The sequence below is a fragment of the Schistocerca serialis genome, chromosome 4 (genome assembly GCF_023864345.2).
Source record: "Schistocerca serialis cubense isolate TAMUIC-IGC-003099 chromosome 4, iqSchSeri2.2, whole genome shotgun sequence".
Taxonomy (NCBI): domain Eukaryota; kingdom Metazoa; phylum Arthropoda; class Insecta; order Orthoptera; family Acrididae; genus Schistocerca; species Schistocerca serialis.
The window spans coordinates 452,608,092-452,630,546 of NC_064641.1; the positions used below are offsets into that span (position 1 = coordinate 452,608,092).

General features: G+C 42.2%; 1 protein-coding gene across 2 annotated transcripts in view; it reads left to right on the forward strand.

The window, feature by feature from the left end:
- LOC126475093 (probable phosphorylase b kinase regulatory subunit alpha) overlaps window positions 1–22,455 on the forward strand; it is a 263,393-nt gene that overhangs the window by 235,513 nt on the left and 5,425 nt on the right. For both annotated transcript variants that reach the window (XM_050102666.1, XM_050102667.1), the window contains exon 22: window positions 3,790–3,948. In XM_050102666.1, coding sequence (XP_049958623.1) covers window positions 3,790–3,948 — 159 coding nt within the window. The remainder of the gene's footprint in view (window positions 1–3,789; window positions 3,949–22,455) is intronic.

A 22,455-nucleotide genomic window follows, 5' to 3' on the forward strand; every position in this document is an offset into this window, starting at 1 on the left:
TTTTCCATAATATTGTGCTCAAGTACATCGCCCTTGTATAGACCCTCTATATACTCCTTCCACCTTTCTGCTTTCCCTTCTTTGCTTAGAACTGGGTTTCCATCTGAGCTCTTGATATTCATACAAGTGGCTCTCTTTTCTCCAAAGGTCTCTTTAATTTTCCTGTAGGCAGTATCTATCTTACCCCTAGTGAGATAAGCCTCTACATCCTTACATTTGTCCTCTAGCCATCCCTGCTTAGCCATTTTGCACTTCCTGTCGATCTCATTTTTTCCAAGAGGACGCGATCATCATTTAACTATACAGTAAAGCTGCATGCCCTCAGGAAAAATTACGGCTGTAGTTTCCCCTTGCTTTCATCCGTTCGCAGTACCAGCACAGCAAGGCCGTTTTGGTTAGTGTTACAAGGCCAGATCAGCCAATCATCCAGACTGTTGCCCCTGCAACTACTGAAAAGGCTGCTGCCCCTCTTCAGGTACCACACATTTGTCTGGCCTCTCAACAGATACCCCTCCGTTGTGGTTGCACCCACAGTACGGCTATCCGTATCGCTGAGGCACGCAAGCCTCCCCATCAACGGCAAGGTCCATGGTTCATGGGGAGCGGAAAATATGTATAACTGTTTTTTCTATGCTTTCTGTATACTCTGTTGCCACCAATCACAAACATGCTCTGTCAGTTAGTTCGTTGTCATTTCCATAATGCTTTCCACACAGGCTGCGAAAATTTGGTAATCACCTGAGGCCAAGTCTGGGCTACGAGGAGGATGCTAAAAAACTTCTCAGTTAAACTGTTGAAGCAAATCCTTCATCAACATAGCAAAATGTGACTAAGCATATCATAAGGAAGCACAATGTTGTTGGACAAGAGTCCATACCATTCATTTTGAGCAGCACAGTGTAATGGGTCTATGATCTGACAATAGGCTGTTCCATTCTCTCCTCAAGGCATGAAGTCGATGCGTAGGCTGCCCTTTCTATCCCAAAACTCTGTGGCCATAATCTTTTTGGTGCTCAGAACTTATTTTTTTTGTGATGGGTTGAGGGGGGGAGGGAGGAGGGGGGGCATTAATGATACCATTCCATTTACTGTCATTTTGTTTCTGGACTGTAATGCGAGACCCAGATCTCATCACCAGTAGTAACATAGTAGTTCAGAATTTCTTCACCCATCTTTGTCTTATAGAGGGAGAAGGGAGAAATTGTTCATAATTCTCTCTCTCTCTCTCTCTCTCTCTCTCTCTCTCTCTCTCTCTCTCTCTCTTTTTCTGGCATACACTTTTCTATGGCCCAAATCACCTCCAATGATTTGATAAGGAACTGATTGCACATTTTTAGGAAAGCAAAAGCTCAGTCCATCAGTAGTGAAATGTCTATCTACCCTTTTTTTCCCCTTAATCCTTGATTTCAGTTCATCAGTCACAACAGAAGGTTGAGGGGATTGTTGTTGGTACTGAATATTTGTTTGCCTGCCATGAAAAATGATGCGCCATTTTTGAACTAAAGCTTCATTCATCATATTTCAATATATTTTGTTTATCTGCCAGTAAATTTTGATAGAGTGGTTTTTTTTTCATTCAGAAACTGTTTTACACTATGAATCTCTCACTTGATGAGATCATTATTTTTATCACGCATTCTAAAATCTCTGAAATAAACGGTAAATGATTGTTTTTGCTCATTGTTAGCATTGTGGTGGCACCGACAACTAAGGTCTATGACATGACAGTGGGGTGGGAGTGGGGGGGGGGGGTTCATCAGGCCAAAACATCTACACAGATAGAAGTTAGTGGGTCTAATATGATGTAATTTCATATGAAGAAGAAACAAAGACATATGGTTGTGAAGAAAGTGACAAGATACTTACTCAGAATTGATGCCATTAAGTTCATTTTCTTTTGGGGTTTGCACTTGAAAGACAATGATGCAGGTGGGTTGAACAAAAGCAGGAAATTATGTGCATTAACTCTGATTTCTTGCAAGTAGCTTCCACCTAGTATTTTGAAAAATATGAATGAAATTAGATATGGAAGAATAGGAGGAAACAAAACCAAAAGTATTGTAGAAAATGCAAATTTGGCATAGCAGAGTACATTGCATAAATCAGAAGAATGTATGGTAGAATAATATCAGGGATTAGGGGCAATAAATGAGCATAATAAATAATAAGAGAGAGACAAAGGAAATTTGTTGTATAGGAAGATATGCTGCAAAAATCTGTAATATAGTAACAAGTCTGCAATTATTACATACAAAAATAGGCTGTATTACAGGCCACTAAAAATGGTTCACCAGTAAAAAAGTGAAACATCTACGGCACAATAAAAACAGCTGCTCATTTAGTTGCATTAGACAAACCACATCCCACGAAAGTTTGTTCAGTTTGCATCTGTCAGGAATGTGAAAATATAACTGAATCATACATTTCATTCGGTATATTCTTGGCTACTGCAGGTACTTTTCTCATCAAAGACCAAGCAAGCCCCTTGGTTTGCGTGATACTCTAATGACTATTGTTTGTGAGATCCCGTCTATGGGGTCACAAAGACATTGTAATACTCACCCTGTGGTGATCATTTGTATTCCTGACTAACAGGACCAATTAATTTAATGAAAATGTATGCTTTTACGGAAAAAGAAAGCTGATAATGTCAAATCCATTAGAGCGGGAGTGCTGCACTTCATAAGCATTCTGAGGTTTTAATTTCATCAACTAGTTCTCTGCTACTAAAAATAACTCTTTTCCCTACTCCTTATGTGTCTCCCAAAAAATAATTTAGGGCATGTTATACTTCCATCCACTGGCTTTGGGCCAGTTGTTCTTATTTCAATGACTTGCATGTAAACATGCATTTGGCTCTCATTTACATTTACATTTACATAAAATAAATTCATACACAAGTATTTATAACTATATGTTGAATTATATCTAAAAACAAAGATGACGTGACTTACCAAATGAAAGTGCTGGCAGGTCGACAGACACACAAACAAACACAAACATACACACAAAATTCAAGCTTTCGCAACAAACTGTTGCCTCATCAGGAAAGAGGGAAGGAGAGGGAAAGACGAAAGGATGTGGGTTTTAAGGGAGAGGGTAAGGAGTCATTCCAATCCCGGGAGCGGAAAGACTTACTTTAGGGGGAAAAAAGGACGGGTATACACTCGCACACACACACATATCCATCCACACATATACAGACACAAGCAGACATATTTAAAGACAAACTCTTGGAAAACCACTGTTATGAGCACAAATAGGTGAAAGTCGCTCACATCCTTTGAGTATAGCATCACCATAAGTTGCTAAGCCGCTATAGTCAGTGACCTGGCCAGATATTTTCATGGGCCATTCATAGAGAAATAATCTTGAATAATGGTTTGAATCTGAGCTGAATAGGAAGGCAAATGCTGTATTAAATTTTTACTTGAATTTTTTTGTTGTTGTCCAAAAAGCAAACATGAAACAGATATGGAGTGAGGGGGCAGGGGGCAAATAATATAAACATCAGTATTTTCTGCCTTGCTCACGTTGGTATTAGTTGTATTATCTAGTACTCTGAAAAATAGTTTTGTCTTTGTCTATGATGGCCTTTGTTAATTGCTGTGTCCACCTTAGAAACATTGTGCATTTCTCATTTCCACAGAGCATTCCTGTCACATATATTTTATTCGTATTTGATAATACTGTACTTGCCTGCCTTTCAGATTAAGCAGTGTACAGGACTACATAAATTGTAATATTTTATGCAGTTTGTCTGAATTTATTACGTGCTAATGATTACAGAAGAGCCAGATTGGTATCTTGCTGGGCTCAGACCTAGAAGGGAAAGATGATGTGGAGCCAGATCGGCAGGGCCAGTGGCTTCGCCGGCGAAGACTAGATGGAGCATTGAACAGAGTTCCACGAGACTTTTATCCTCGAGTATGGGGAGTCCTAGAACGCGTACGTACATTTCTCATGATCATTATTATTAGTTTTAACCCTTCAAATGCTACATAGAAAGAACTGCTACAGTATAGTACAGAAGGTAACTGAAAGAAATACACAATGAGATGAACAGAAATGACACTTTTATTCAAAGATAATAATTACACTGAAGTCACCATGATTTATGATGTTCCCTTGGATATTACAAGAGGCAGGATGTGGTTCTTAACACATCGACTGCCAGCTATGAATTATGTCATACCTGATGACCTAACCACTGGTGCCAACTAAGTTAACTTGTAGGAAACGCATTTCTGCATAAAGTCAGATATGTAAACATTCATAGTAAAGATATGCGATTTACAGGTCGTCAGGGACAGGTATAGTAAATTGTTTGGGAATGGTTTAACAAAATTTTTATTTTCACATTTGGAATAAACTAACAGAAAAGTGCATATAAAAATTCATACAAATATGTTAGCTTTAGGCATAAAGTGTACACTTTGTGTCACTAATGGTAATGAAAATAAAAGTTCTTTTACTGATGACATGTCGTGAAGTATTCTTCCACGCCAAGAGCCAGCTTTTCTTCACAAATGCTACAAAAGTACTGTGATTCAAGGTGTTTCTTTTGTTTGTGCACACTTTGCATGTCTTTGTTGGGTGCACCTTTTTCTTAATGGTGAGTGTTGCCTCTAAATAATGAAAGCTGCCATTTGTCTTTTAAGTGTCTGGCATGTTATCTTCAGTCAGTGGCTGAATAAATTTTTCTGTACAAGCTAGAGAATTAATACTGTATGTAAATTGAAGGGGGATGACTGCTATCAGCTGCAGCAGGACATTAAGCGGAATCAGTGGTGACAACCAAAAATGTGTACCAGACTAGGCTACGAACCCGGGATCTGCTTACTAAGCAGTGCACCATCCGGGGCACAGCGTTATCACAACTGTACGGTCCACCTTGGTATGCCTCACAGCCGATGTACACTTCCACCGAGCATAACACCTATCCGTAGTCGCTGTCCATTTTACTCCTATTCACGAGTTAGAGACGTATTCATGCATTTGCACTGAAGAAAGTGGATCCATTGCCCAGTCAGCCTTATGAATTATTTGAATGCAGTGTGTAGAGAGACTGACTTAATACTTACTCTTTCCTGCAGTTATAAAACTGATGGGCATTGTGCAGATAACTTTCCATTACATGTAGAACAAGTGTTATAAGCTATCCAATAATTTTTCACAATGCTGAATAATATTACAGCATTTGATTTGACTGATCAGCACCAGCTATGCCATTGTTGTAGTTTGTGACTATGTTGGTTTCAAGGAAACTTCGCTGTTTCGATTGTGAATTTCCATCATTTCAGCATGGTGCATATTAAAAATGGTCAGGACTTCCCTTTTGTCCTTCCATTTACAAACAACAACACTGTCGTCCACAGCTCGTGATCGTGCGGTAGCGTTCTCGCTTCCTGTGCCCGGGTTCGATTCCCAGTGGGGTCAGGGATTTTCTCTGCCTCGTGATGACTAGGTGTTGTGTGATGTCCTTAGGTTAGTTAGGTTTAAGTAGTTCTAAGTTCTAGGGGACTGATGACCATAGATGTTAAGTCCCATAGTGCTCAGAGCCCTTTGAACCATTTGAACAACACTGTCATTTCTTTTCCATACCATCTGACCTTTCTTCAGTTTCATAGTAATTAACAATTTTGGATTTTCTTTTCTGGTGTTACATAATGTTCCACACAGATAGGTTTTGTAAGTCAAAAACAGTATTGTAAGTGATATAGAATTATAAAAATTGTCCATATGAAGCAAATATCCTTTGTTCAAGAAAGCTTCCATCAGCTGTAAAACAACTTCAGATGCATGACCCATCGTGGCCTTCTCCTGTGATTTGCCACAGCACATTTTTATTTTGAGAACCTCACCATTAGAGTCACATGGTTCGTGAAGTTTTGCACCATACTTGTTTCTTGTTTTTGATATACTGCCTGAAAAACAGACAGTTGTGCCACAAAACCATTGATTCATCAATGCAGAGATTCCTGTTTGGAATATTATGCTACTGAAATGGTCCAAAATTGGTCTAATTTTGTGTAGTTGTTCACTGGATTGCCATGAGTGGTCTGAGAAATGTAGATATCTCAGTAAAAGCTGAAATCGGTTTCTACTCATAACAGATCTCCAGAACGTGACACTATAAGAAGGACTTGTCCTCCAGTGCAACAACAGCCCCAGAAATACTTTCATTTCCACAACGTCTGTATGCGTCCATCTCAGGAGCCTCATTAATGTCTTCCCATGTTCTTTTTCGTCGTGGCTCACATATAGATTTGTTTGTTCACATAATGACATTAAGAATTCTTCAAGGAAAAAAAGGAAAAAAAAAACTAACAAATCAACAAGTGCGTTAACACCAAATTTTATGTCTAATTTCAGTCCCACATCCTTGTTGAATGCAAATACTGGTGGATCTTGAGGAATGTCACTCCTGTAGTGGCACTACCATTTGGGATAGGAAAAGTCAGTTTTGGTGCAAAATTTCAGAGCACACAAGTTACAGCCAGGCGTGGGCATGCTGACAGTAAGTTACGCTACCAGTGGTTGTGAAGTAGAATGGAGGCCACAGGGCTGTAGACCTGCTGAAAAGAGTAAATGCAGTAGTTTGCATGGTGCAAGTTACAGGCAGAAGGGGCCCGCTGGCCTACCGAGGTCTTATGAGTACGTGACTCGGAGCAGTGCATTAACAAAACAGAAATGCACAGCCACATATAAATAGGTGCCGGTTTTCTAACAAGGCATTCAAGTGTGGCAGCTCTCCTGGACAGCGGGCGTGTCACGCCACCAGCTACACACAGCAGCAGATGGGGCACCAGCATTCCAGTCCCCGGCGGGTCGCTGTTTCGACCGTCTGAGGCTGATGCGGGGTCCGTAACCAGCCAGTGACGGGCCACTCCACTGCTCGCTACTGCGGGCAGTCGTCTTGGCTCCCAACACGCACCGGACACATCCAGGGTGAGGGCTGCAGATTCGAACGCTGGATCGCGGTCACTCGGCACTGCGTTCTTAGCCACACCAGTGGAGGGAGTGCGCCTTGGGTCACCCTGCAGCAGGTGGCGCTGAGTGACAGAGGCGAAGGCCGCTGAGTCCCCTGCCGGCACATCCTGCCGATGCCGCAATTCCGCTGCCGTACAAAGCTTACTTACAGCAGTGCGTGCACGGGTCGCTGAGGCAGCCATTCCGCGCCAAGCCATTTTGCAGAAAGCGAAGTGGTGTCCTCAGCATTACAGGACCTGGTGCTGCAGACCAAGAAGAACGGGGGCACTGTAGTTGGAAACAATAAATCACTCGGTAAGCTTGGACAAGTCTTAATATGGTGCCTTCCACCTCTTCCCACTACATTTGGTGTTCCTGTTACATTCAGTGTCAGAAGTTGCCACTACATTTGGTGTCAGAATAGCGGACATCGTCTGTACAGTATGGTGTTTGAGCCCACTGCCTGCATTACAGTCACAAAATGTGGTGAGTGTTGACCAATTTTTCTTTTTGAGTGTTGGAGACATTTTCTTTCTCTTTTGTTTGTGTTTTGAGTATGGCTCTTGGCAGGTCATTTTGGATGTTTTGCGTAGGCATATTTTTTTTTTTTTGGTCAGAATAAGTGTTACTGTAGATGTTGTTTTTCGTGGCATTTGATTACTTTTGTATTGGTTTATGATGATACTGAGTGTGATGATATGGAGCTGTAGGAAGTCGGGTTGTTCTTGTAGTTAAATGTTTTGTTTCGGGACTAACTGAGAACGAAAGCAACACAATGGCAGAGTCAGGAACGCAAGGTGTGCTGGCACCAGTAGCAGTATGGATTGTGTTGGAAAGGGTAGCACAGTTGACAGTGGACAATATACAGTTGAGGAGTGAATTAACATCTAGAAGTGAGCGGGAAACCGTGTTGGATCAGTCGTTGTTGCCTAGGATTCTGCAGCAGAAGATTGATCTAGCTGCCACGAGTTTGATTATTCTGTTTTCTGGCATCTGAGGATGTGCGTTCGTTTGTGGAGGACTTGGAAACTTCAGCTATGATGAATGGTTGGTCGGATGAACAGTTGTTACATGTAGCCAAGATTTAGATTAACGGGTGAAGCGAAGGATGTGTAAGGTTGTTCTGAGGCCTTAAGGAAGGCACAGTTGAAGCAGTTAAAGGAGGTGCTTTTACAGAGGTACAAGAAACAAAATAGCACTTGGTACTTTAGGGAGAGCTTGAGTACAATGACGAAGAGACAGGGGGAGATGGTAGAGAAATTTGCGAACAGAATAAGAGAAATTAACGAGTACACTTATGAGTTGGGTCAGAGCAATGAAGCTAATGGTGTTCTGTTGCAGAAGGCCGAGCAAAGGGGACTTGATGTATTTTTGAGAGGTTTCCTGTGTATATATCGCGTAAAGTGTGTGAAGGGACTCCGAAAGATTTGTATTCTCCAATGTGAGGAAATAAATGCGGCAACGGGGGTACGTGATAGACAAACTGTTTACAGCGGGTATAAAATGTTATAAGAATGGTCGTACAGGAAATGTGCAGAGGCAATGTACCCAGTCACAGAGGAATAGAGGAAGAGGTGGAAATCAGCAGCTTGGAGGATGGAGAAGTGGAGTTAGTAGAGGTGAACAATCGTTAAACGGCAGAGGGGGCCCAAGACCCACCCAAGGGAGCTCCTGTTTAATTTCAATGCTACAAATACGTATGCAGAGGTAGGACATTCAGTGGTAGGAGCCATAGGAACTAAAATGTTGAAGATTTTGTTGGACACAGGGGTGCAAGTGTCAGTGGCTACTACAAGTTTAATGGGACGAAGGAAGTTAGACCCACCACGTTATAGGTTGCGTGGAGGGGGGATAGCGAGGTCACACCTTTGGGGTCAGTGGCAGTTGACTTTCGCATAGGTAAATTCCGATTTGATGCATGCATGGAGGTAGTACCATGGGTAAGCGAGAGCTACGATATGATCCTAGGAGTAGATTTCTTGCATCAACATCATGCCAAAATTGATCTTGGACAATGAACTGTGGAATTTGGTGGAATGTTATTTCAGCTAGGGGAAACTGTTGTCGATGGAGAGCTGTCACGAGGGGCGTTCAGCGTAATGAACAAACCAATTGGACCGCGTACATTAGCATTAAGGGCTAATTCTCATGAATGTGTGTCTGGTGGCACTGGGAAGTCGCTTTGGGTAAGTGTGGAGTCGAATCAACCTGTGGGTACAGTATGTGTTATTGAACCATACGAGGATAATGAATTTTTGGGTCCATTGGGTTGATTTGTGAAACGTAGTATTGTATGTGTACAGGAGGGGAACGACGGGTGAGTAGTTCCCTTGAACGTGGATAATTTTAGTGCTGCAGATGTGAATTTGAGAAAAGGAGTTTTAGTAGCAAATTTGGATGTACCAGATGATGAAAACTGGTGTTCGAGAGGTATGTGAAGGGCTCAACCTCTAAATGCCGATAGTACTGCATTGCATAACAAAATTAAGCATTTGAAAGGAGGAGAAAGAGAGCATATGGAAGAATTATTGTGGGAATTTAAGGACTTGTTTTTTCTGCAAGGGCCACTGCCAATAACTCCACTAGTTCAACATAGGATACCAACAGGGAATGAAGCACCTGTTTACCATAAACCATACAGAATACCGAGGTATTTGCAGTCGATTGTGGAGGATTTCATTGATCAGCAGTTTGCAGACGGTATTATAGAACACAGTAATAGTTGCTGGGGAGCAGGCATTGTCATTGTGCCTAAAAAGTCTATGGATGGAACTAAGAAATGCAGGTTCTGTTGTGACTGCTGATACCTCAATAATAAGACAGTAATGGATGCATACCCCATTCCGAACATATTGGGGACTTTGATGACTTAGGACATGCCAGTATTTTTCTATGATGGATTTGACAAGTGGTTATCATCAGTTAGAGGTGGCTCCAGAGGATCGCCCAAAAACTGCTTTCTCTACTCCTGGAGACCATTACCACTACATCAGAATGCCAATTGGTTTGAAAAACGCTCCAGCAACATTTCAGAGGTTGCTAGACTGTGTCTTGAGGAGTTTGAAACCATGCCAGTGTCTTGTCTATTTGGATGATATTATAGTGTTTTCAAGTAGTATGGAGTAGCATAGGCAGCGGTTAAGGGAAGTCTTTATGAGGTTAAGAGCAGCTCATTTGATGTTGAGCCTGGAGAAGTGTCATTTTGCATTAGAAGAAGTAAAATATTTGGGTCATATCATCAGAAAGGACAGAGTGTGAACAGATCCGAGGTTGGTACAGGCTGTAAGGGATTTTCGGGAACGAAAAACATTTAAGGAAGTGCAGTCATTCATCGGAATTTACAGTTCGTGAAGGGTTTTGGAGATTTAGCACGCCATTGACGCAATTGTTATGGAAGGGTGTGAAATTTGAGTGGACAGAAGAGTGTCAGAAAGTGTTTGACGAACTGAAAGAAGTGCTAACATAAAGTCCAGTTCTTGTGTTTCCAGATTTTGAAAAGGAGTTTATACTAGCATGTGATGCATCAACTCAAGCATTAGGGTGTGTTCTTGGTCAGGAAATTGATGGGAAAGAACATCCTGTAGCCTATGCATCTAGGCGTTGAATGCAGCAGAGAAGAATTACTCAACGACAGAGAGAGGGAGATGCTTAGCGTAATCTATCAAATCACATATTTTAAATGTTATTTATATGGGAGAAGATTTCAGGTAGTGACAGATCTTGCTGCATTGAAGTGGTTGTTGGTGTTGTAGGATCCGTTCACTAGACTCGCTGGATGGGCTGTGAGGCTTAGTGAATTCGACTGTGAGGTGTTGCACAAGCCTGGGATGAAGCATGGTAATGCAGATGCACTAAGTAGGAAGGTGGCAAAAGTAGAAGTCATAGGTTATGACCTAGCGGTATGGCAAGAATTACAGGATGCTGACAATGCTTGTAATTTGTACCGGACAAAGCCACAATTTAATGTGTATGGCGGTTTTCTGTGCAGGGAAACGAAGTTAGGGCCAAGGGTAGTAGTGCCAGCGAAGTTGAGAGATGAGATTTTAAAGGAAGCACATGGTCACATGTTATCTGGTCATGGTGGGTGTAGAGTGACAAATAGGTGAGTGGCGAAAAGGTGTTGGTGGAGAGGTAGGAAAGGAGATGTGGATCAGTATGTCATGAATTTTATACCGTGTGTGCAGAGTGCAGATTTGAGTCAGAAACAGATACAGCTACAACGATTAACGGAAGCAGCATTTTCTTTGTTGGGGACTGATGTCGTAGGACCTATCAGGTGAACACCATCGGTGAACAGATTCGTTCTGACAATAATAGGCCATTTTTCAAGGTATGTGGAGATGGCAGCTATGCCAAATCAACAGGCAGCAATGGTCGCACAAGCATTAGTAAACAACTGGATTTTGACGTTTGGTATACCAGAGACAGTAATTACTGACCAAGGAACAAACTTCACGTCAGATTTAATGAAGGAACTGTGTAAATTGTTGAACGTAAAGAAGTTGAGGACGAGCGCATCGCATCCACAGGCCAACGGAAGGACAGAATGAGTACACAGAAAAATTGGGAAGATGCTGAGATTTTATGTGGATTCTCATCACCATCAGTGGGACGAGTATTTGAAGCATATTGTATGTGCATATAATGCAAAAATCCATACAAATACTGGTTTGTCTCCATATGAGGTAGTGTATGGGTGAAAAATGCCATCACCGTTTGATTTGGTGAGGCTACGGACAGGAAGGACCGGTGAATCTCTATGTCAATTCACGAGAACAATTTGGGATGTTTGGAAACAGCTACAAAAGGTAAATACAAAGACTTTGGAAAGGCAGGAAGACGCAGTGAAGTGGAAAGGATGTTTACCACAGTATAGAGTAGGGCAAAGGGTAATGCTGTCCAGCCCCTATATGCAAAAAGGGAAAAGGAAAAATTTCCTCGTGAGGTATCAAGGGCCATACGAAGTTGTTGAAACCACAGCCCCCGTTAATGTTAAGCTTCAGCTGCCAATTAGAACAACGATAGTACACATTGGGCGGTTACGGCCATTTAGGGGTTGTCCTGATGTGATTCCAGGCGTGTCACAGGGAGGAAAGAGGAGGAAAGAGAGAGTGAAGAGAAGTGCTAAGCATAGAGAAAACCAGGAAGATAGAGTACAGCATGAAGTACCGTATGCTTTGTGATCCAGAAAATAGTAGAGTATTTGTAGTTTTTTTTTGTTTTCTTGTTTTGTATCATTGGGTTTGCATAGATTAATTAGGCATTGTATATTCATATGTTTTCAAGTATTGTGAGCCTGTTAGGGACAGCAGTCTTTTTGAAGAGGGAGGAAGGGTGATGGTGATCCCTGCCCTCAGGTCACTGAAAAGGGGAGCATTAAACAAGTTGGTAGAAGTGAAAACTAAGGAGGTATAGCTGATTTCAGCAGCTAGCAACTGGTATGCTGAGATGACAAGCAAGGAATTATGAAGCTGCCATAGAGGAAAGGTAACGGTATGTCCAGCCAGAATGGTAAGCACTAATCTGGATACGTGCATGGTGAGAAGAAATAGACTGTCCAAGGGACATCATGGAGCCAAAATTGAGCTTGCAACAGGTTGGGATGCATTGGATCTTCTCCATATACGAAAAATTAATAGTAGTAGCAAGTTGTTTTGAGCAGTGAGTGTGGTGTCACCGCCAGACACCACACTTGCTAGGTGGTAGCCTTTAAATCGGCCGCGGTCCATTGGTATATGTCGGACCCGCGTGTCGCCACTGTCAGTGATTGCAGACCGAGCGCCGCCACACGGCAGGTCTAGAGAGACGTCCTAGCACTCGCCCCAGTTGTACAGCCGACTTTGCTAGCGATGGTTCACTGACAAATTACGCTCTCATTTGCCGAGACGATGGTTAGCATAGCCTTCAGCTACGTCATTTGCTACGACCTAGCAAGGCGCCATTATCAATTGCTATTTATCTTGTGATGCATGTACCGTCAGACCGATGTTCACCAATTATGGATTAAAGTTAAGTATTCCAGTAGTTACTTATGTTCTTTGCTACTATAAATTCCCTTACCTGTTCCAGACCTCACGCCAGCCTGCGTGAGCTTAAACACGTGCCTTTCGGCTACCCGTCACTGTGGATTGGCTGTCTTGCCAGTCCACAACAGTGAGTATTTGCAGAAGTGAAACATATAAAGCTCAAAGGGAGCGGAATTTTAATCAATGGAACTGCATGTAACGTAATAGGACCAAACTAGTTCGTTTCAGAGCAGGAGGGGCGCATACCAGCTGAACAACTTGTGCAACATGTCGCGCAGTATAGGGAAAGGCAACAGCGAATAACGACTATTTTGAGCACGTCTGTGCCAAGTGTCTTCGCAGCCTTAACTTTGTTATGTGTTGTTTTCATTCTGATCAGGCGGAGAGCCAATTCCAAGAGGGAACCAAGGGTAGTCCAAGTCCCAGTGGACTGGATACTGAGGGCGTGAGATGAGTAGGTAAGGGGTTTATCGAGCAGTGGTCATCCAATAAGGAATTTTTACATTTTGTTTTATGCCATGTGTTTAAGGAGCACTAGACAACATTTAAGTTTTCTAAAAGTAAGGAAATATGTTACAGGTGCCGACCCAAACAAGTTAAGAGGTAGTTAAAGGTCAACCTGGGGACCAGGTCTTTCTGAAGGGGGGAATAATGCAGCGGCACTATCATTTGGGATAGGAAAAGTCAGTGTTGATGCAATATTTCAGAGTGCACAAGTTACAGCCAGGTGCAGGCCTGTTGACAGTAAGTTACGCTACCAGTGGTTGCAAAGTAGAATGGAGGCCACAGAGCCTGCTAAAAAGAGTGTACGCAGCGGTTTGCATGGCACAAGTTACAGGCAGAAGGGGCCCACTGGCCTACCTAGGTGTTATGAGAATATGACTCGGAGCAGTGTGTTAGCAAAACAGAGGCACACAGCCACGTATAAATAGGTGCCGGTTTTCTAACAAGGCATTCAAGTGTGACATCTCTCCTGGACGGCGGGGCATGTCACACCACTGGCTACACACAGCAGCAGATGGGGCGCCAGCATTCCAGTCCCCAGCAGGTCACTGGTTCGACCCTCTGAGGCCGATGCGGGGACCCTCTGAGGCCACTCCACGGCTCACTACTGCGGGCAGTCGTCTTGGCTCCCAATGCGCACCAGAGACATCCAAGGTGAGGGCCGCAGATTCAGACGCCGGATCATAGGGTCTCGTTGTCACCGCGTTCTTAGCCACACTGGCGAGGCAGCGCGCAACGGGTCGCCTTGCAATGGGCGGCACTGAGGCGGCAGAGACGAAGGCCTCTGAGTCGGCTGCCGGCTCATCCTGATGATGCCGCAACTCCGCTGCTGTACAAGTCCGAACACAGCAGTGCGTGCACGGGTCGCTTAGGCAGCCATTTCGCAGACAGTGACGTGGTGTCCTCAGCATTTCAGGACCCAGTGATGCAGACTGAGAGGAACAGGGGCACTGTAGTTGGAAACAATAGATCCCTTGGAAAGCTTAAATGAGTCTTAATACGATGCCTTCCACCTCTTCCTGCTACATATGGTGTTTCTATTACATTCAATGTCAAAAGTTGCCACTACACTCCACTTGTCACTATTATTTGTAGTGCGTGCTATTTGGCCATCCACCTCATCTTCTTCTTCATTGCATTCACTGTTATCTTCATTCGAGTCCTCACTTGAATGCTCGCATGAAGATGGTCGTAGGAACTTTCACCATTCGAGAATTTGTGCATGAACTTGTCCCATTCTGATTTGTTTATGTTGGCTGGCTGGTCAAGTTCTACATCACTCAGTTTCCTCTTATTACTAGCCATTTTACAAGGAAAATTGAACACAGATAATGATAAATGTGAGTGAATCATCTACAATGAAGGATGAACAATTTCCGATGCAGTTACAAGAAAGACATGATTTGCATTGTCAAACATGCTTAGAGATACACAAGCTGGTGATTTATTGTTGTCAGTGAGCTATCTCATAGTGAATATCTGAGCTGAACGTTCTACTCTGTATGCAACTACAAGATATCTCGCAGGTTTTTTAAAGTTGTGATGATACAGATGGACTACAAATAAGATGATGAATCAAACTGTATCAACCACTTTACATGGCTTCTGGGAACAGTTTACTTATTTTTGCTGTGGCAGTCAATCTGTTAAAAGGGGGTTGTGATCACCATGGACAGCAATGCATGCTCTGCAACTTGCTCCAAGCTGATCACACTATGGCATTCCATTCTGCCACCGGCATGACTGTCAACTGCTGGATGGCCATTGGTGCATGTAGACATGCTAAAATATGTCCCCCCAATGCAGCCCACATGTGTTTGATGAGAATGGACAGGCCAGTGCATTTGTCGAATATCCTCTCATTCCAAGAGCTCCTCCACCTACACTGTTCAGTGTGATCACACATTGTCATCCATAAAAATGAAGTCACCACCAAATGCATCCCTGAAAGGAACACATGGGGAAGGAGTACAGTATCACAATAACATTGCTCAACGAGTGTAACGTTTTCAAAGATTTAGAGGTCAGTACACCCGTGCAACATTACGCCTTCCCACACCATAATGGCTGGACCACCAGAATGCTTCTGTTCAACAGTGTTCCTGGGTGCTTTATGTGTTGCCGCCTCTCATCACATGAGGGTACATCCAGAATTACTCTCAGTCTGAATCTGCAGTCATCTGAGAAGAGCATGGAACCCCACTTCTCTTTGGTCCAGTCCCTATGCTCTTGCCATCATCACAAATGGTGCCGCAAATGTGCAGGTGTCTGTGGAACACAAGGCACTGGTCATTGGGCAAAGAGTCCAGTCCCTTGTAGCAACCATGCCACTGTGGAATGCATTTGATTGCCTTGTGAATGTGTTAAATGTGGTTGCAATCACACTTGCTGTTTCACACAGGTCTCTTCTTGCGTGCTTCACAATTTAGTGATCATCTGCAGCTGTAGTTAACCATAGTCCATCACCTCCTCTCTTTCAGGCAGTAGTGCCTATGATTTGAAATGCTCCCCATGTACATGAAACAGTACTGTGAACAGTACCAAACTGTTGGGCTACACTTGTCGCATTTTGTCCTCCTTCCAGTTTCCCAATTATTCTTCCCCATGTGAAGTCATCCAGATACTGTCTCTGGGCCATGTTGTAATGAAGACCAACACCAGAGTGCATTGTAACTGGTCACTGATTAAAACACACTGTCTTTTCCCATTCCTTCGACTGCCTCATGTTGCTGGCCTGGCCCCATTTGGCACTACAGTCACATTATCCTCAGGCCATGTGATATGTCTACCTTATGTATATAAATGGAAGACCTCTGAGAACATCCCCCAACACTTTCATTCATTTCAGTCAAGTAGTTAATAAGTTATGTTACTTTATCTATCTCACCCTTAAACTTTGCGTAATCTCATTGACTGGAGTAGAACTGTCTTCAGTGATGAGTCCTACTTCGAATTGAGCCCCAATGACTGGCGAAAACGAATTGAGCCCCAATGACTGGCGAAGATGTGTCTGGAGGCACCTGGTCAGCTGTGGGGTTATAATCTGACGACACCTGCCATGTGGCCGGACAGCCAGGAGTGATGGCCTGGGGTGCCATTTCTTTTCATAGCAGGACCCCTATGGTTGTCATCTCTGGCACCCCTTACAGTACAGCAGTATGTCAACAATATTATGTGCCCCTTTTTGTTGCCGTTCATGGCAAGCCATCCTGGGCTTACATTTCAGTAAGGTAATGACTGACTGCACACAGCAAGAGTTCCTACTGCCTGTCTTCATGCTTGCTAAACCCTACCTCTGCCCGCAAATTCTCCAATCTCTCCCTAATTAAGAATGTTTGGAGCATTATAGGCAGAGCCATCCAACCATCTCAGGATTTTGACAATTTAACATGCCAGTTGGACAGAATTTGGCACGATATCCCTCAGGAGGACACATGACAACTCTGTCAGTCAATGTGAAGCCAAATCACTGCTTGCATATGGGCCGGGAGTAGACCAACAAATTACTGACTTGCTAAGTTTCTGAAGCTCTTTCTCTTGAATAAATCATCCAACTTTTCAGAAATTGTAATCATTTGTTTGTCTGTACATGTACATTACATCTACCAACTTCCATCTCATTCAGGTATTTCTTTCTTGGTGCATATTTTAAACACAGCTGGTGGCAGGTGTTGCCCATTCAGTAGTGATGCCCAACAGCTCAGTGATGTGGTTTACTAGGGTGCACTCATGGGCATCAAAGATAGCACTGCAGTAAGCTCACTGCAGCTCTGCACAGTATGGTGGTGCATGTAAACAGTTGTGATGGCCTTTCCACCAGAGGAAGCCATGGACGCTGGTGTCCACTCACAGAAGCAGTTACCGAACCTTCCTGAAACAATGACAATGCGCCCGGAATATACGTAGCTGTCTGCTGGGGGCAATGACATTTTGCATTGACGAATATGACCAAATGTGGCCTGGTTTTTTAGGCTTCTCGGCATCTTCATAGCATCATGTTGTCCCAGCTTTTCTTTTCAGGCTTTCAGTTCATTACTTTCTGCAGTGGTTGGCAGAATGATGTTATGCTCCCTTTTCAGGGAGATATTACTGCTGAATTTGTGATTCAGACACCTTGCTCAAGTGACATGTAGCAGTGGCCTGAGATGTATGCCACGCTATTGCAATATCAGATCTCTTGGCTATTTGACATTCCGATACAGACACTGCACAAGAGCCTGCCTTGTCTTGTCACTAGCCAGAGAGAGACTTAAAAATTTTTATATTCATTCAGAATGTCTTTATACAGTGCAACAGTTCTGTACCAGGATTGTGTAGATAATGTATTTATGATGCATGCTGTAATTTCACCCAGTACATCATGTAATAATTTCCAGCTTCCATTTACTTCACATTTCTTCATTTCATGTTGTTATTGGAATATGTTAACTTTTGATTTACTTTTAATTTTCTGTACTGTAAATAGTTGTTGCTAATTGCTTCCACCCCCTCTCAACCCCTTCCTCCCTTAAAAAGACAAACCTGACTAGAAATAACACAGGTGTGATCTATTGGAATTGTATCAAAAAGAAAAAAAATTAACTCCTAGATAGCCTCTTTTTGGTTGACATCTGTTTAAAAAATTGATATCTTTCAAGCTGTCTGGAGACAAACCCAGTTTAATTCTGACAACACCCACAGAATGCAGTGCTCACTCCAGATATCTTTCTACTCTATAGATTGCAAATACATTTCTGCATCCACTTTTGATGATAAATAGCATCCATAATGAAACTATTTGTTGGTTATTTCATGTTAGCTCCTGTTAACATCAGCTTATTTTGGCAGAGGATTTAAATTTTGTGTTTATTTAGTGATGACGAAGAAAAGTGTGTGACTTCGATACATTAAATAGTAAAGTAGTTACTTGATAAATGTTAAAGGTTCATTGATGGTGTATTCTCTGTGTAGATTATTTTTATATAAAATAGTATTTGTCAGTAAATTTCTTTGTATATGTCAGATGTGGACTAATCAATCAGTTGAACTATTATGTGACAGTTATAACGTTAAAAAGTGTTTGCTGTTTTGGATAATGTACTATCCTACTTATGGATACAAGACTAAGAAATTAGAGCTCTGTTAGTAGGTGTATACTAGGTTTAATGTTGGTACATGAAAATCAGTGTTGAACATTGTAACTGATGATGAACTGTGACTAGACCAATTTAACTGTGAGCTGAAATGGCAGTTATTTGCACGGATGTTAACAGTGATGCATATGCAACAAAACTGAAGTCAGCAAAGAATGTGGAGATAAGAATGTTGTGCACTTTCTTTGATGTGACTGATCCATCACAGTCTGACTTGAAAATAGCAGTAGAATAACCACAGAGTATCATGATGGGATATTATGCCTTGCTAAGTCTCTTTGATGAATGCAGGAGAAATGACCAAAAGCATGCCATTGAGAGACCTTGTTTCACCAATGACAACTTCTATGCTCACAGACAGAACAAACCAAAACCAGTTCGTGAGGAATTGTGAACCCATCTTAGAGACCAGACCCAGCAAATTCTGTCATTCCTCTCACTCCAAAAGTGAAAGCTCCCTGGAATGAAGCAACTTAGAAGATATAATTTGTTGTGATGGAAAGGCAAAGTTTTAGAAAAGCTGGATTTTTCATTGATTTCTCAGAATGATAATTACCTCTTCACAACAATATTAACAATATCTTTGAGATACAAATGTAAAATGAGAGTAGGAAAATGTCTAGGCACAAAAAAGTTAATTGTAGTGCTGAATCCCAGTGATACAAAATGTCTGACAGATAACAAAGTAAAATACAAAAACAAACAGTAAAAGTTTCTCCTTGACAACTTATTTTATTATGTAGTAGAATTTATATTGATGTAACGTGTAAAAAAAAGTGCTTGGTGGGAATTGCTAATGCACGTCTGTATGTTTTTTTAAAAGCACATGCAAATGATCAGCATGTAGCCATATTTACAAAATAATTTGTGATTATCATCATCATCATTTAAGACTGATTATGCCTTTCAGCGTTCAGTCTGGAGCATAGCCCCCTTATAAAATTCCTCCACGATCCCCTATTCAGTGCTAACATTCGTGCCTCTTCTGATGTTAAACCTATTCCTTCAAAATCATTCTTAACCGAATCCAGGTACCTTCTCCTTGGTCTGCCCTGACCCCTCCTACCCTATACTGCTGAACCCATGAGTCTCTTGGGTAACCTTGCTTCTCCCATGCGTGTAACAAGACCCCACCATCTAAGCCTGTTCGCCCTGACTGCTACATCTATAGAGTTCATTCCCAGTTTTTCTTTGATTTCCTCATTGTGGACACACTCCTGCCATTGTTCCCATCTACTAGTACCTGCAATCATCCTAGCTACTTTCATATCCGTGACCTCAACCTTGTTGATAAGGTAACCTGAATCCACCCAGCTTTTGCTCCCATACAACAAAGTTGGTCGAAAGATTGAACTGTGCACAGATAACTTAGTCTTGGTACTGACTTCCTTCTTGCAGAAGAGAGTAGATCGTAGCTGAGCGCTCACTGCATTAGCTTTGCTACACCTTGCTTCCAGTTATTTCACTATGTTGCCATCCTGTGAGAATATGCATCCTAAGTACATGAAACTGTCCACCTGTTCTAACTTTGTTCCTCCTATTTGGCACTCAATCCGTTTATATTTCTTTCCCACTGACGTTACTTTCGTTTTGGAGATGCTACTCTTCATACCATAGTCCTTACATTTCTGATCTAGCTCTGAAATATTCCTTTGCAGACTTTCAATCGAATCTGCCATCACAACTAAGTCATCCGCATATGCAAGACTGCTTATTTTGTGTTCACATATCTGAACCTCACCCAGCCAGTCTATTGTTTTCAACATATGATCCATAAATAATATGAACAACAGTGGAGACAGGTTGCAGCCTTGTCTTACCCCTGAAACTACTCTGAACCATGAACTCAATTTACCGTCAACTCTGACTGCTGCCTGACTATCCATGTAAAGACCTTTAATTGCTTGCAAAAGTTTGCCTCCTATTCTATAATCTCGTAGAACAGACAATAACTTCCTCCTCGGAACCCTATCATATGCCTTTTCTAGATCTATAAAGCATAGATACAATTCCCTGTTCCACTCATAACACTTCTCCATTATTTGCCGTAAGCTAAAGATCTGGTCCTAACAACCTCTAAGAGGCCTAAACCCACACTGATTTTCATCCAATTGGTCCTCAACTAATACTCGCACTTTCCTTTCAACAATACCTGAGAAGATTTTACCCACAACGCTGATTAAAGTGATACCTCTGTAGTTGTTACAATCTTTTCTGTTTCCATGTTTCAAGATTGGTGTGATTACTGCTTTTGTCCAGTCTGAAGGAACCTGTCCCGACTCCCAGGCCATTTCAATTATCCTGTGTAGCCATTTAAGACCTGACATTCCACTATATTTGATGATTTCCGACTTAATTTCATCTACCCCAGCTGCTTTATTGCACTGCAATCTATTGACCATTTTCTCCACTTCCTCAAATGTGATCCTATTTCCATCATCATTCCTATCCCATTCTACCTCGAAATCTGAAACATTACTGATTGTATTTTCACCTACATTGAGCAACTCTTCAAAATATTCCCTCCATCTGCCCAAGGCATCCACAGGATTCACCAGCAGATTTCCTGACCTGTCCAAAATACATGTCATTTCCTTCTTACCTCCCTTTCGAAGACTGCTAATTACACTCCAGAATGGTTTTCCAGCAGCTTTACCCATAGTCTCCAACCTGTTTCCAAAGTCTTCCCAAGATTTCTTCTTGGATGCTGTAATTATCTGTTTGGCTTTGTTTCTTTCTTCAACATAACTTTCTCTGTCTACCTGAGTTCTAGTATGTAGCCATTTTTGATACGCCTTCTTTTTACTTTTACAGGCTGCCTTGACTGTGTCATTCCACCAAGCTGTTTGCTTCATCCTACTTTTACACACTACTGTTCCAAGACATTCTTTAGCCACTTCTAGTACTGTATCCCTGTACCTAGTCCATTCCTTTTCCAATGACTGTAATTGACTACATTCAACTAACTGGTACCTTTCTGAGATCGCTGTTGTGTACTTGTGCCTGATTTCCTTATCCTGAAGTTTCTCCACTCTTATCCTCCTACATATGGACCTGACCTCCTGCACCTTTGGCCTCACAATCCCAATTTCACTGCAGATTAAATAATGATCAGTGTCATCAAAGAATCCCCTGAATACACGTGTGTCCCTCACAGCCTTCCTGAATTCCTGATCTGTTATTATAGAGTCAATGACAGATCTGGTTCCCCTGCCTTCCCCAGTATACCGGTGAATGTTCTTATGTTTAAAAAAGGAGTTTGTGATTACTAAGCCCATACTGGCACAGAAATCCAAGAGTTGTTTCCCGTTCCTGTTGGCCTCCATATCCTCTCCAAATTTACCCATAACCTTTTCATACCCTTCTGTTTGGTTTCCAATCCTGGCGTTAAAATCACCCATGAGCAGAACACTGTCCTTGTCCTTTACTCTAACAACTACATCACTGAGTGCCTCATAAAAACTATCCATCTTATCTTGATCTGTCCCTTCGCAATGCGAATATACTGACACAATCTTAATTTTCTTGCTAGACACTGTCAAATCTATCCACATCAGTCATTCGTTTACATACCTTATTGCAACTACGCTGGGTTCCATTTCTTTCCTGATGTTAAGCCCTACACCCCATTGTGCTATTCCTGCTTAGACTCCTGACAGGTAGACCTTGTATTCTCCCACTTCCTCTTCTTTCTCACCCCTTACCCGAATGTCACTAACAGCTAAAACGTCCAACCCCATCTTACTTGCAGCCTCTGCCAGCTCTACCTTCTTCCCAGAGTAGCCCCCATTGATATTAATAGCTCCTCATCTCATTACCAT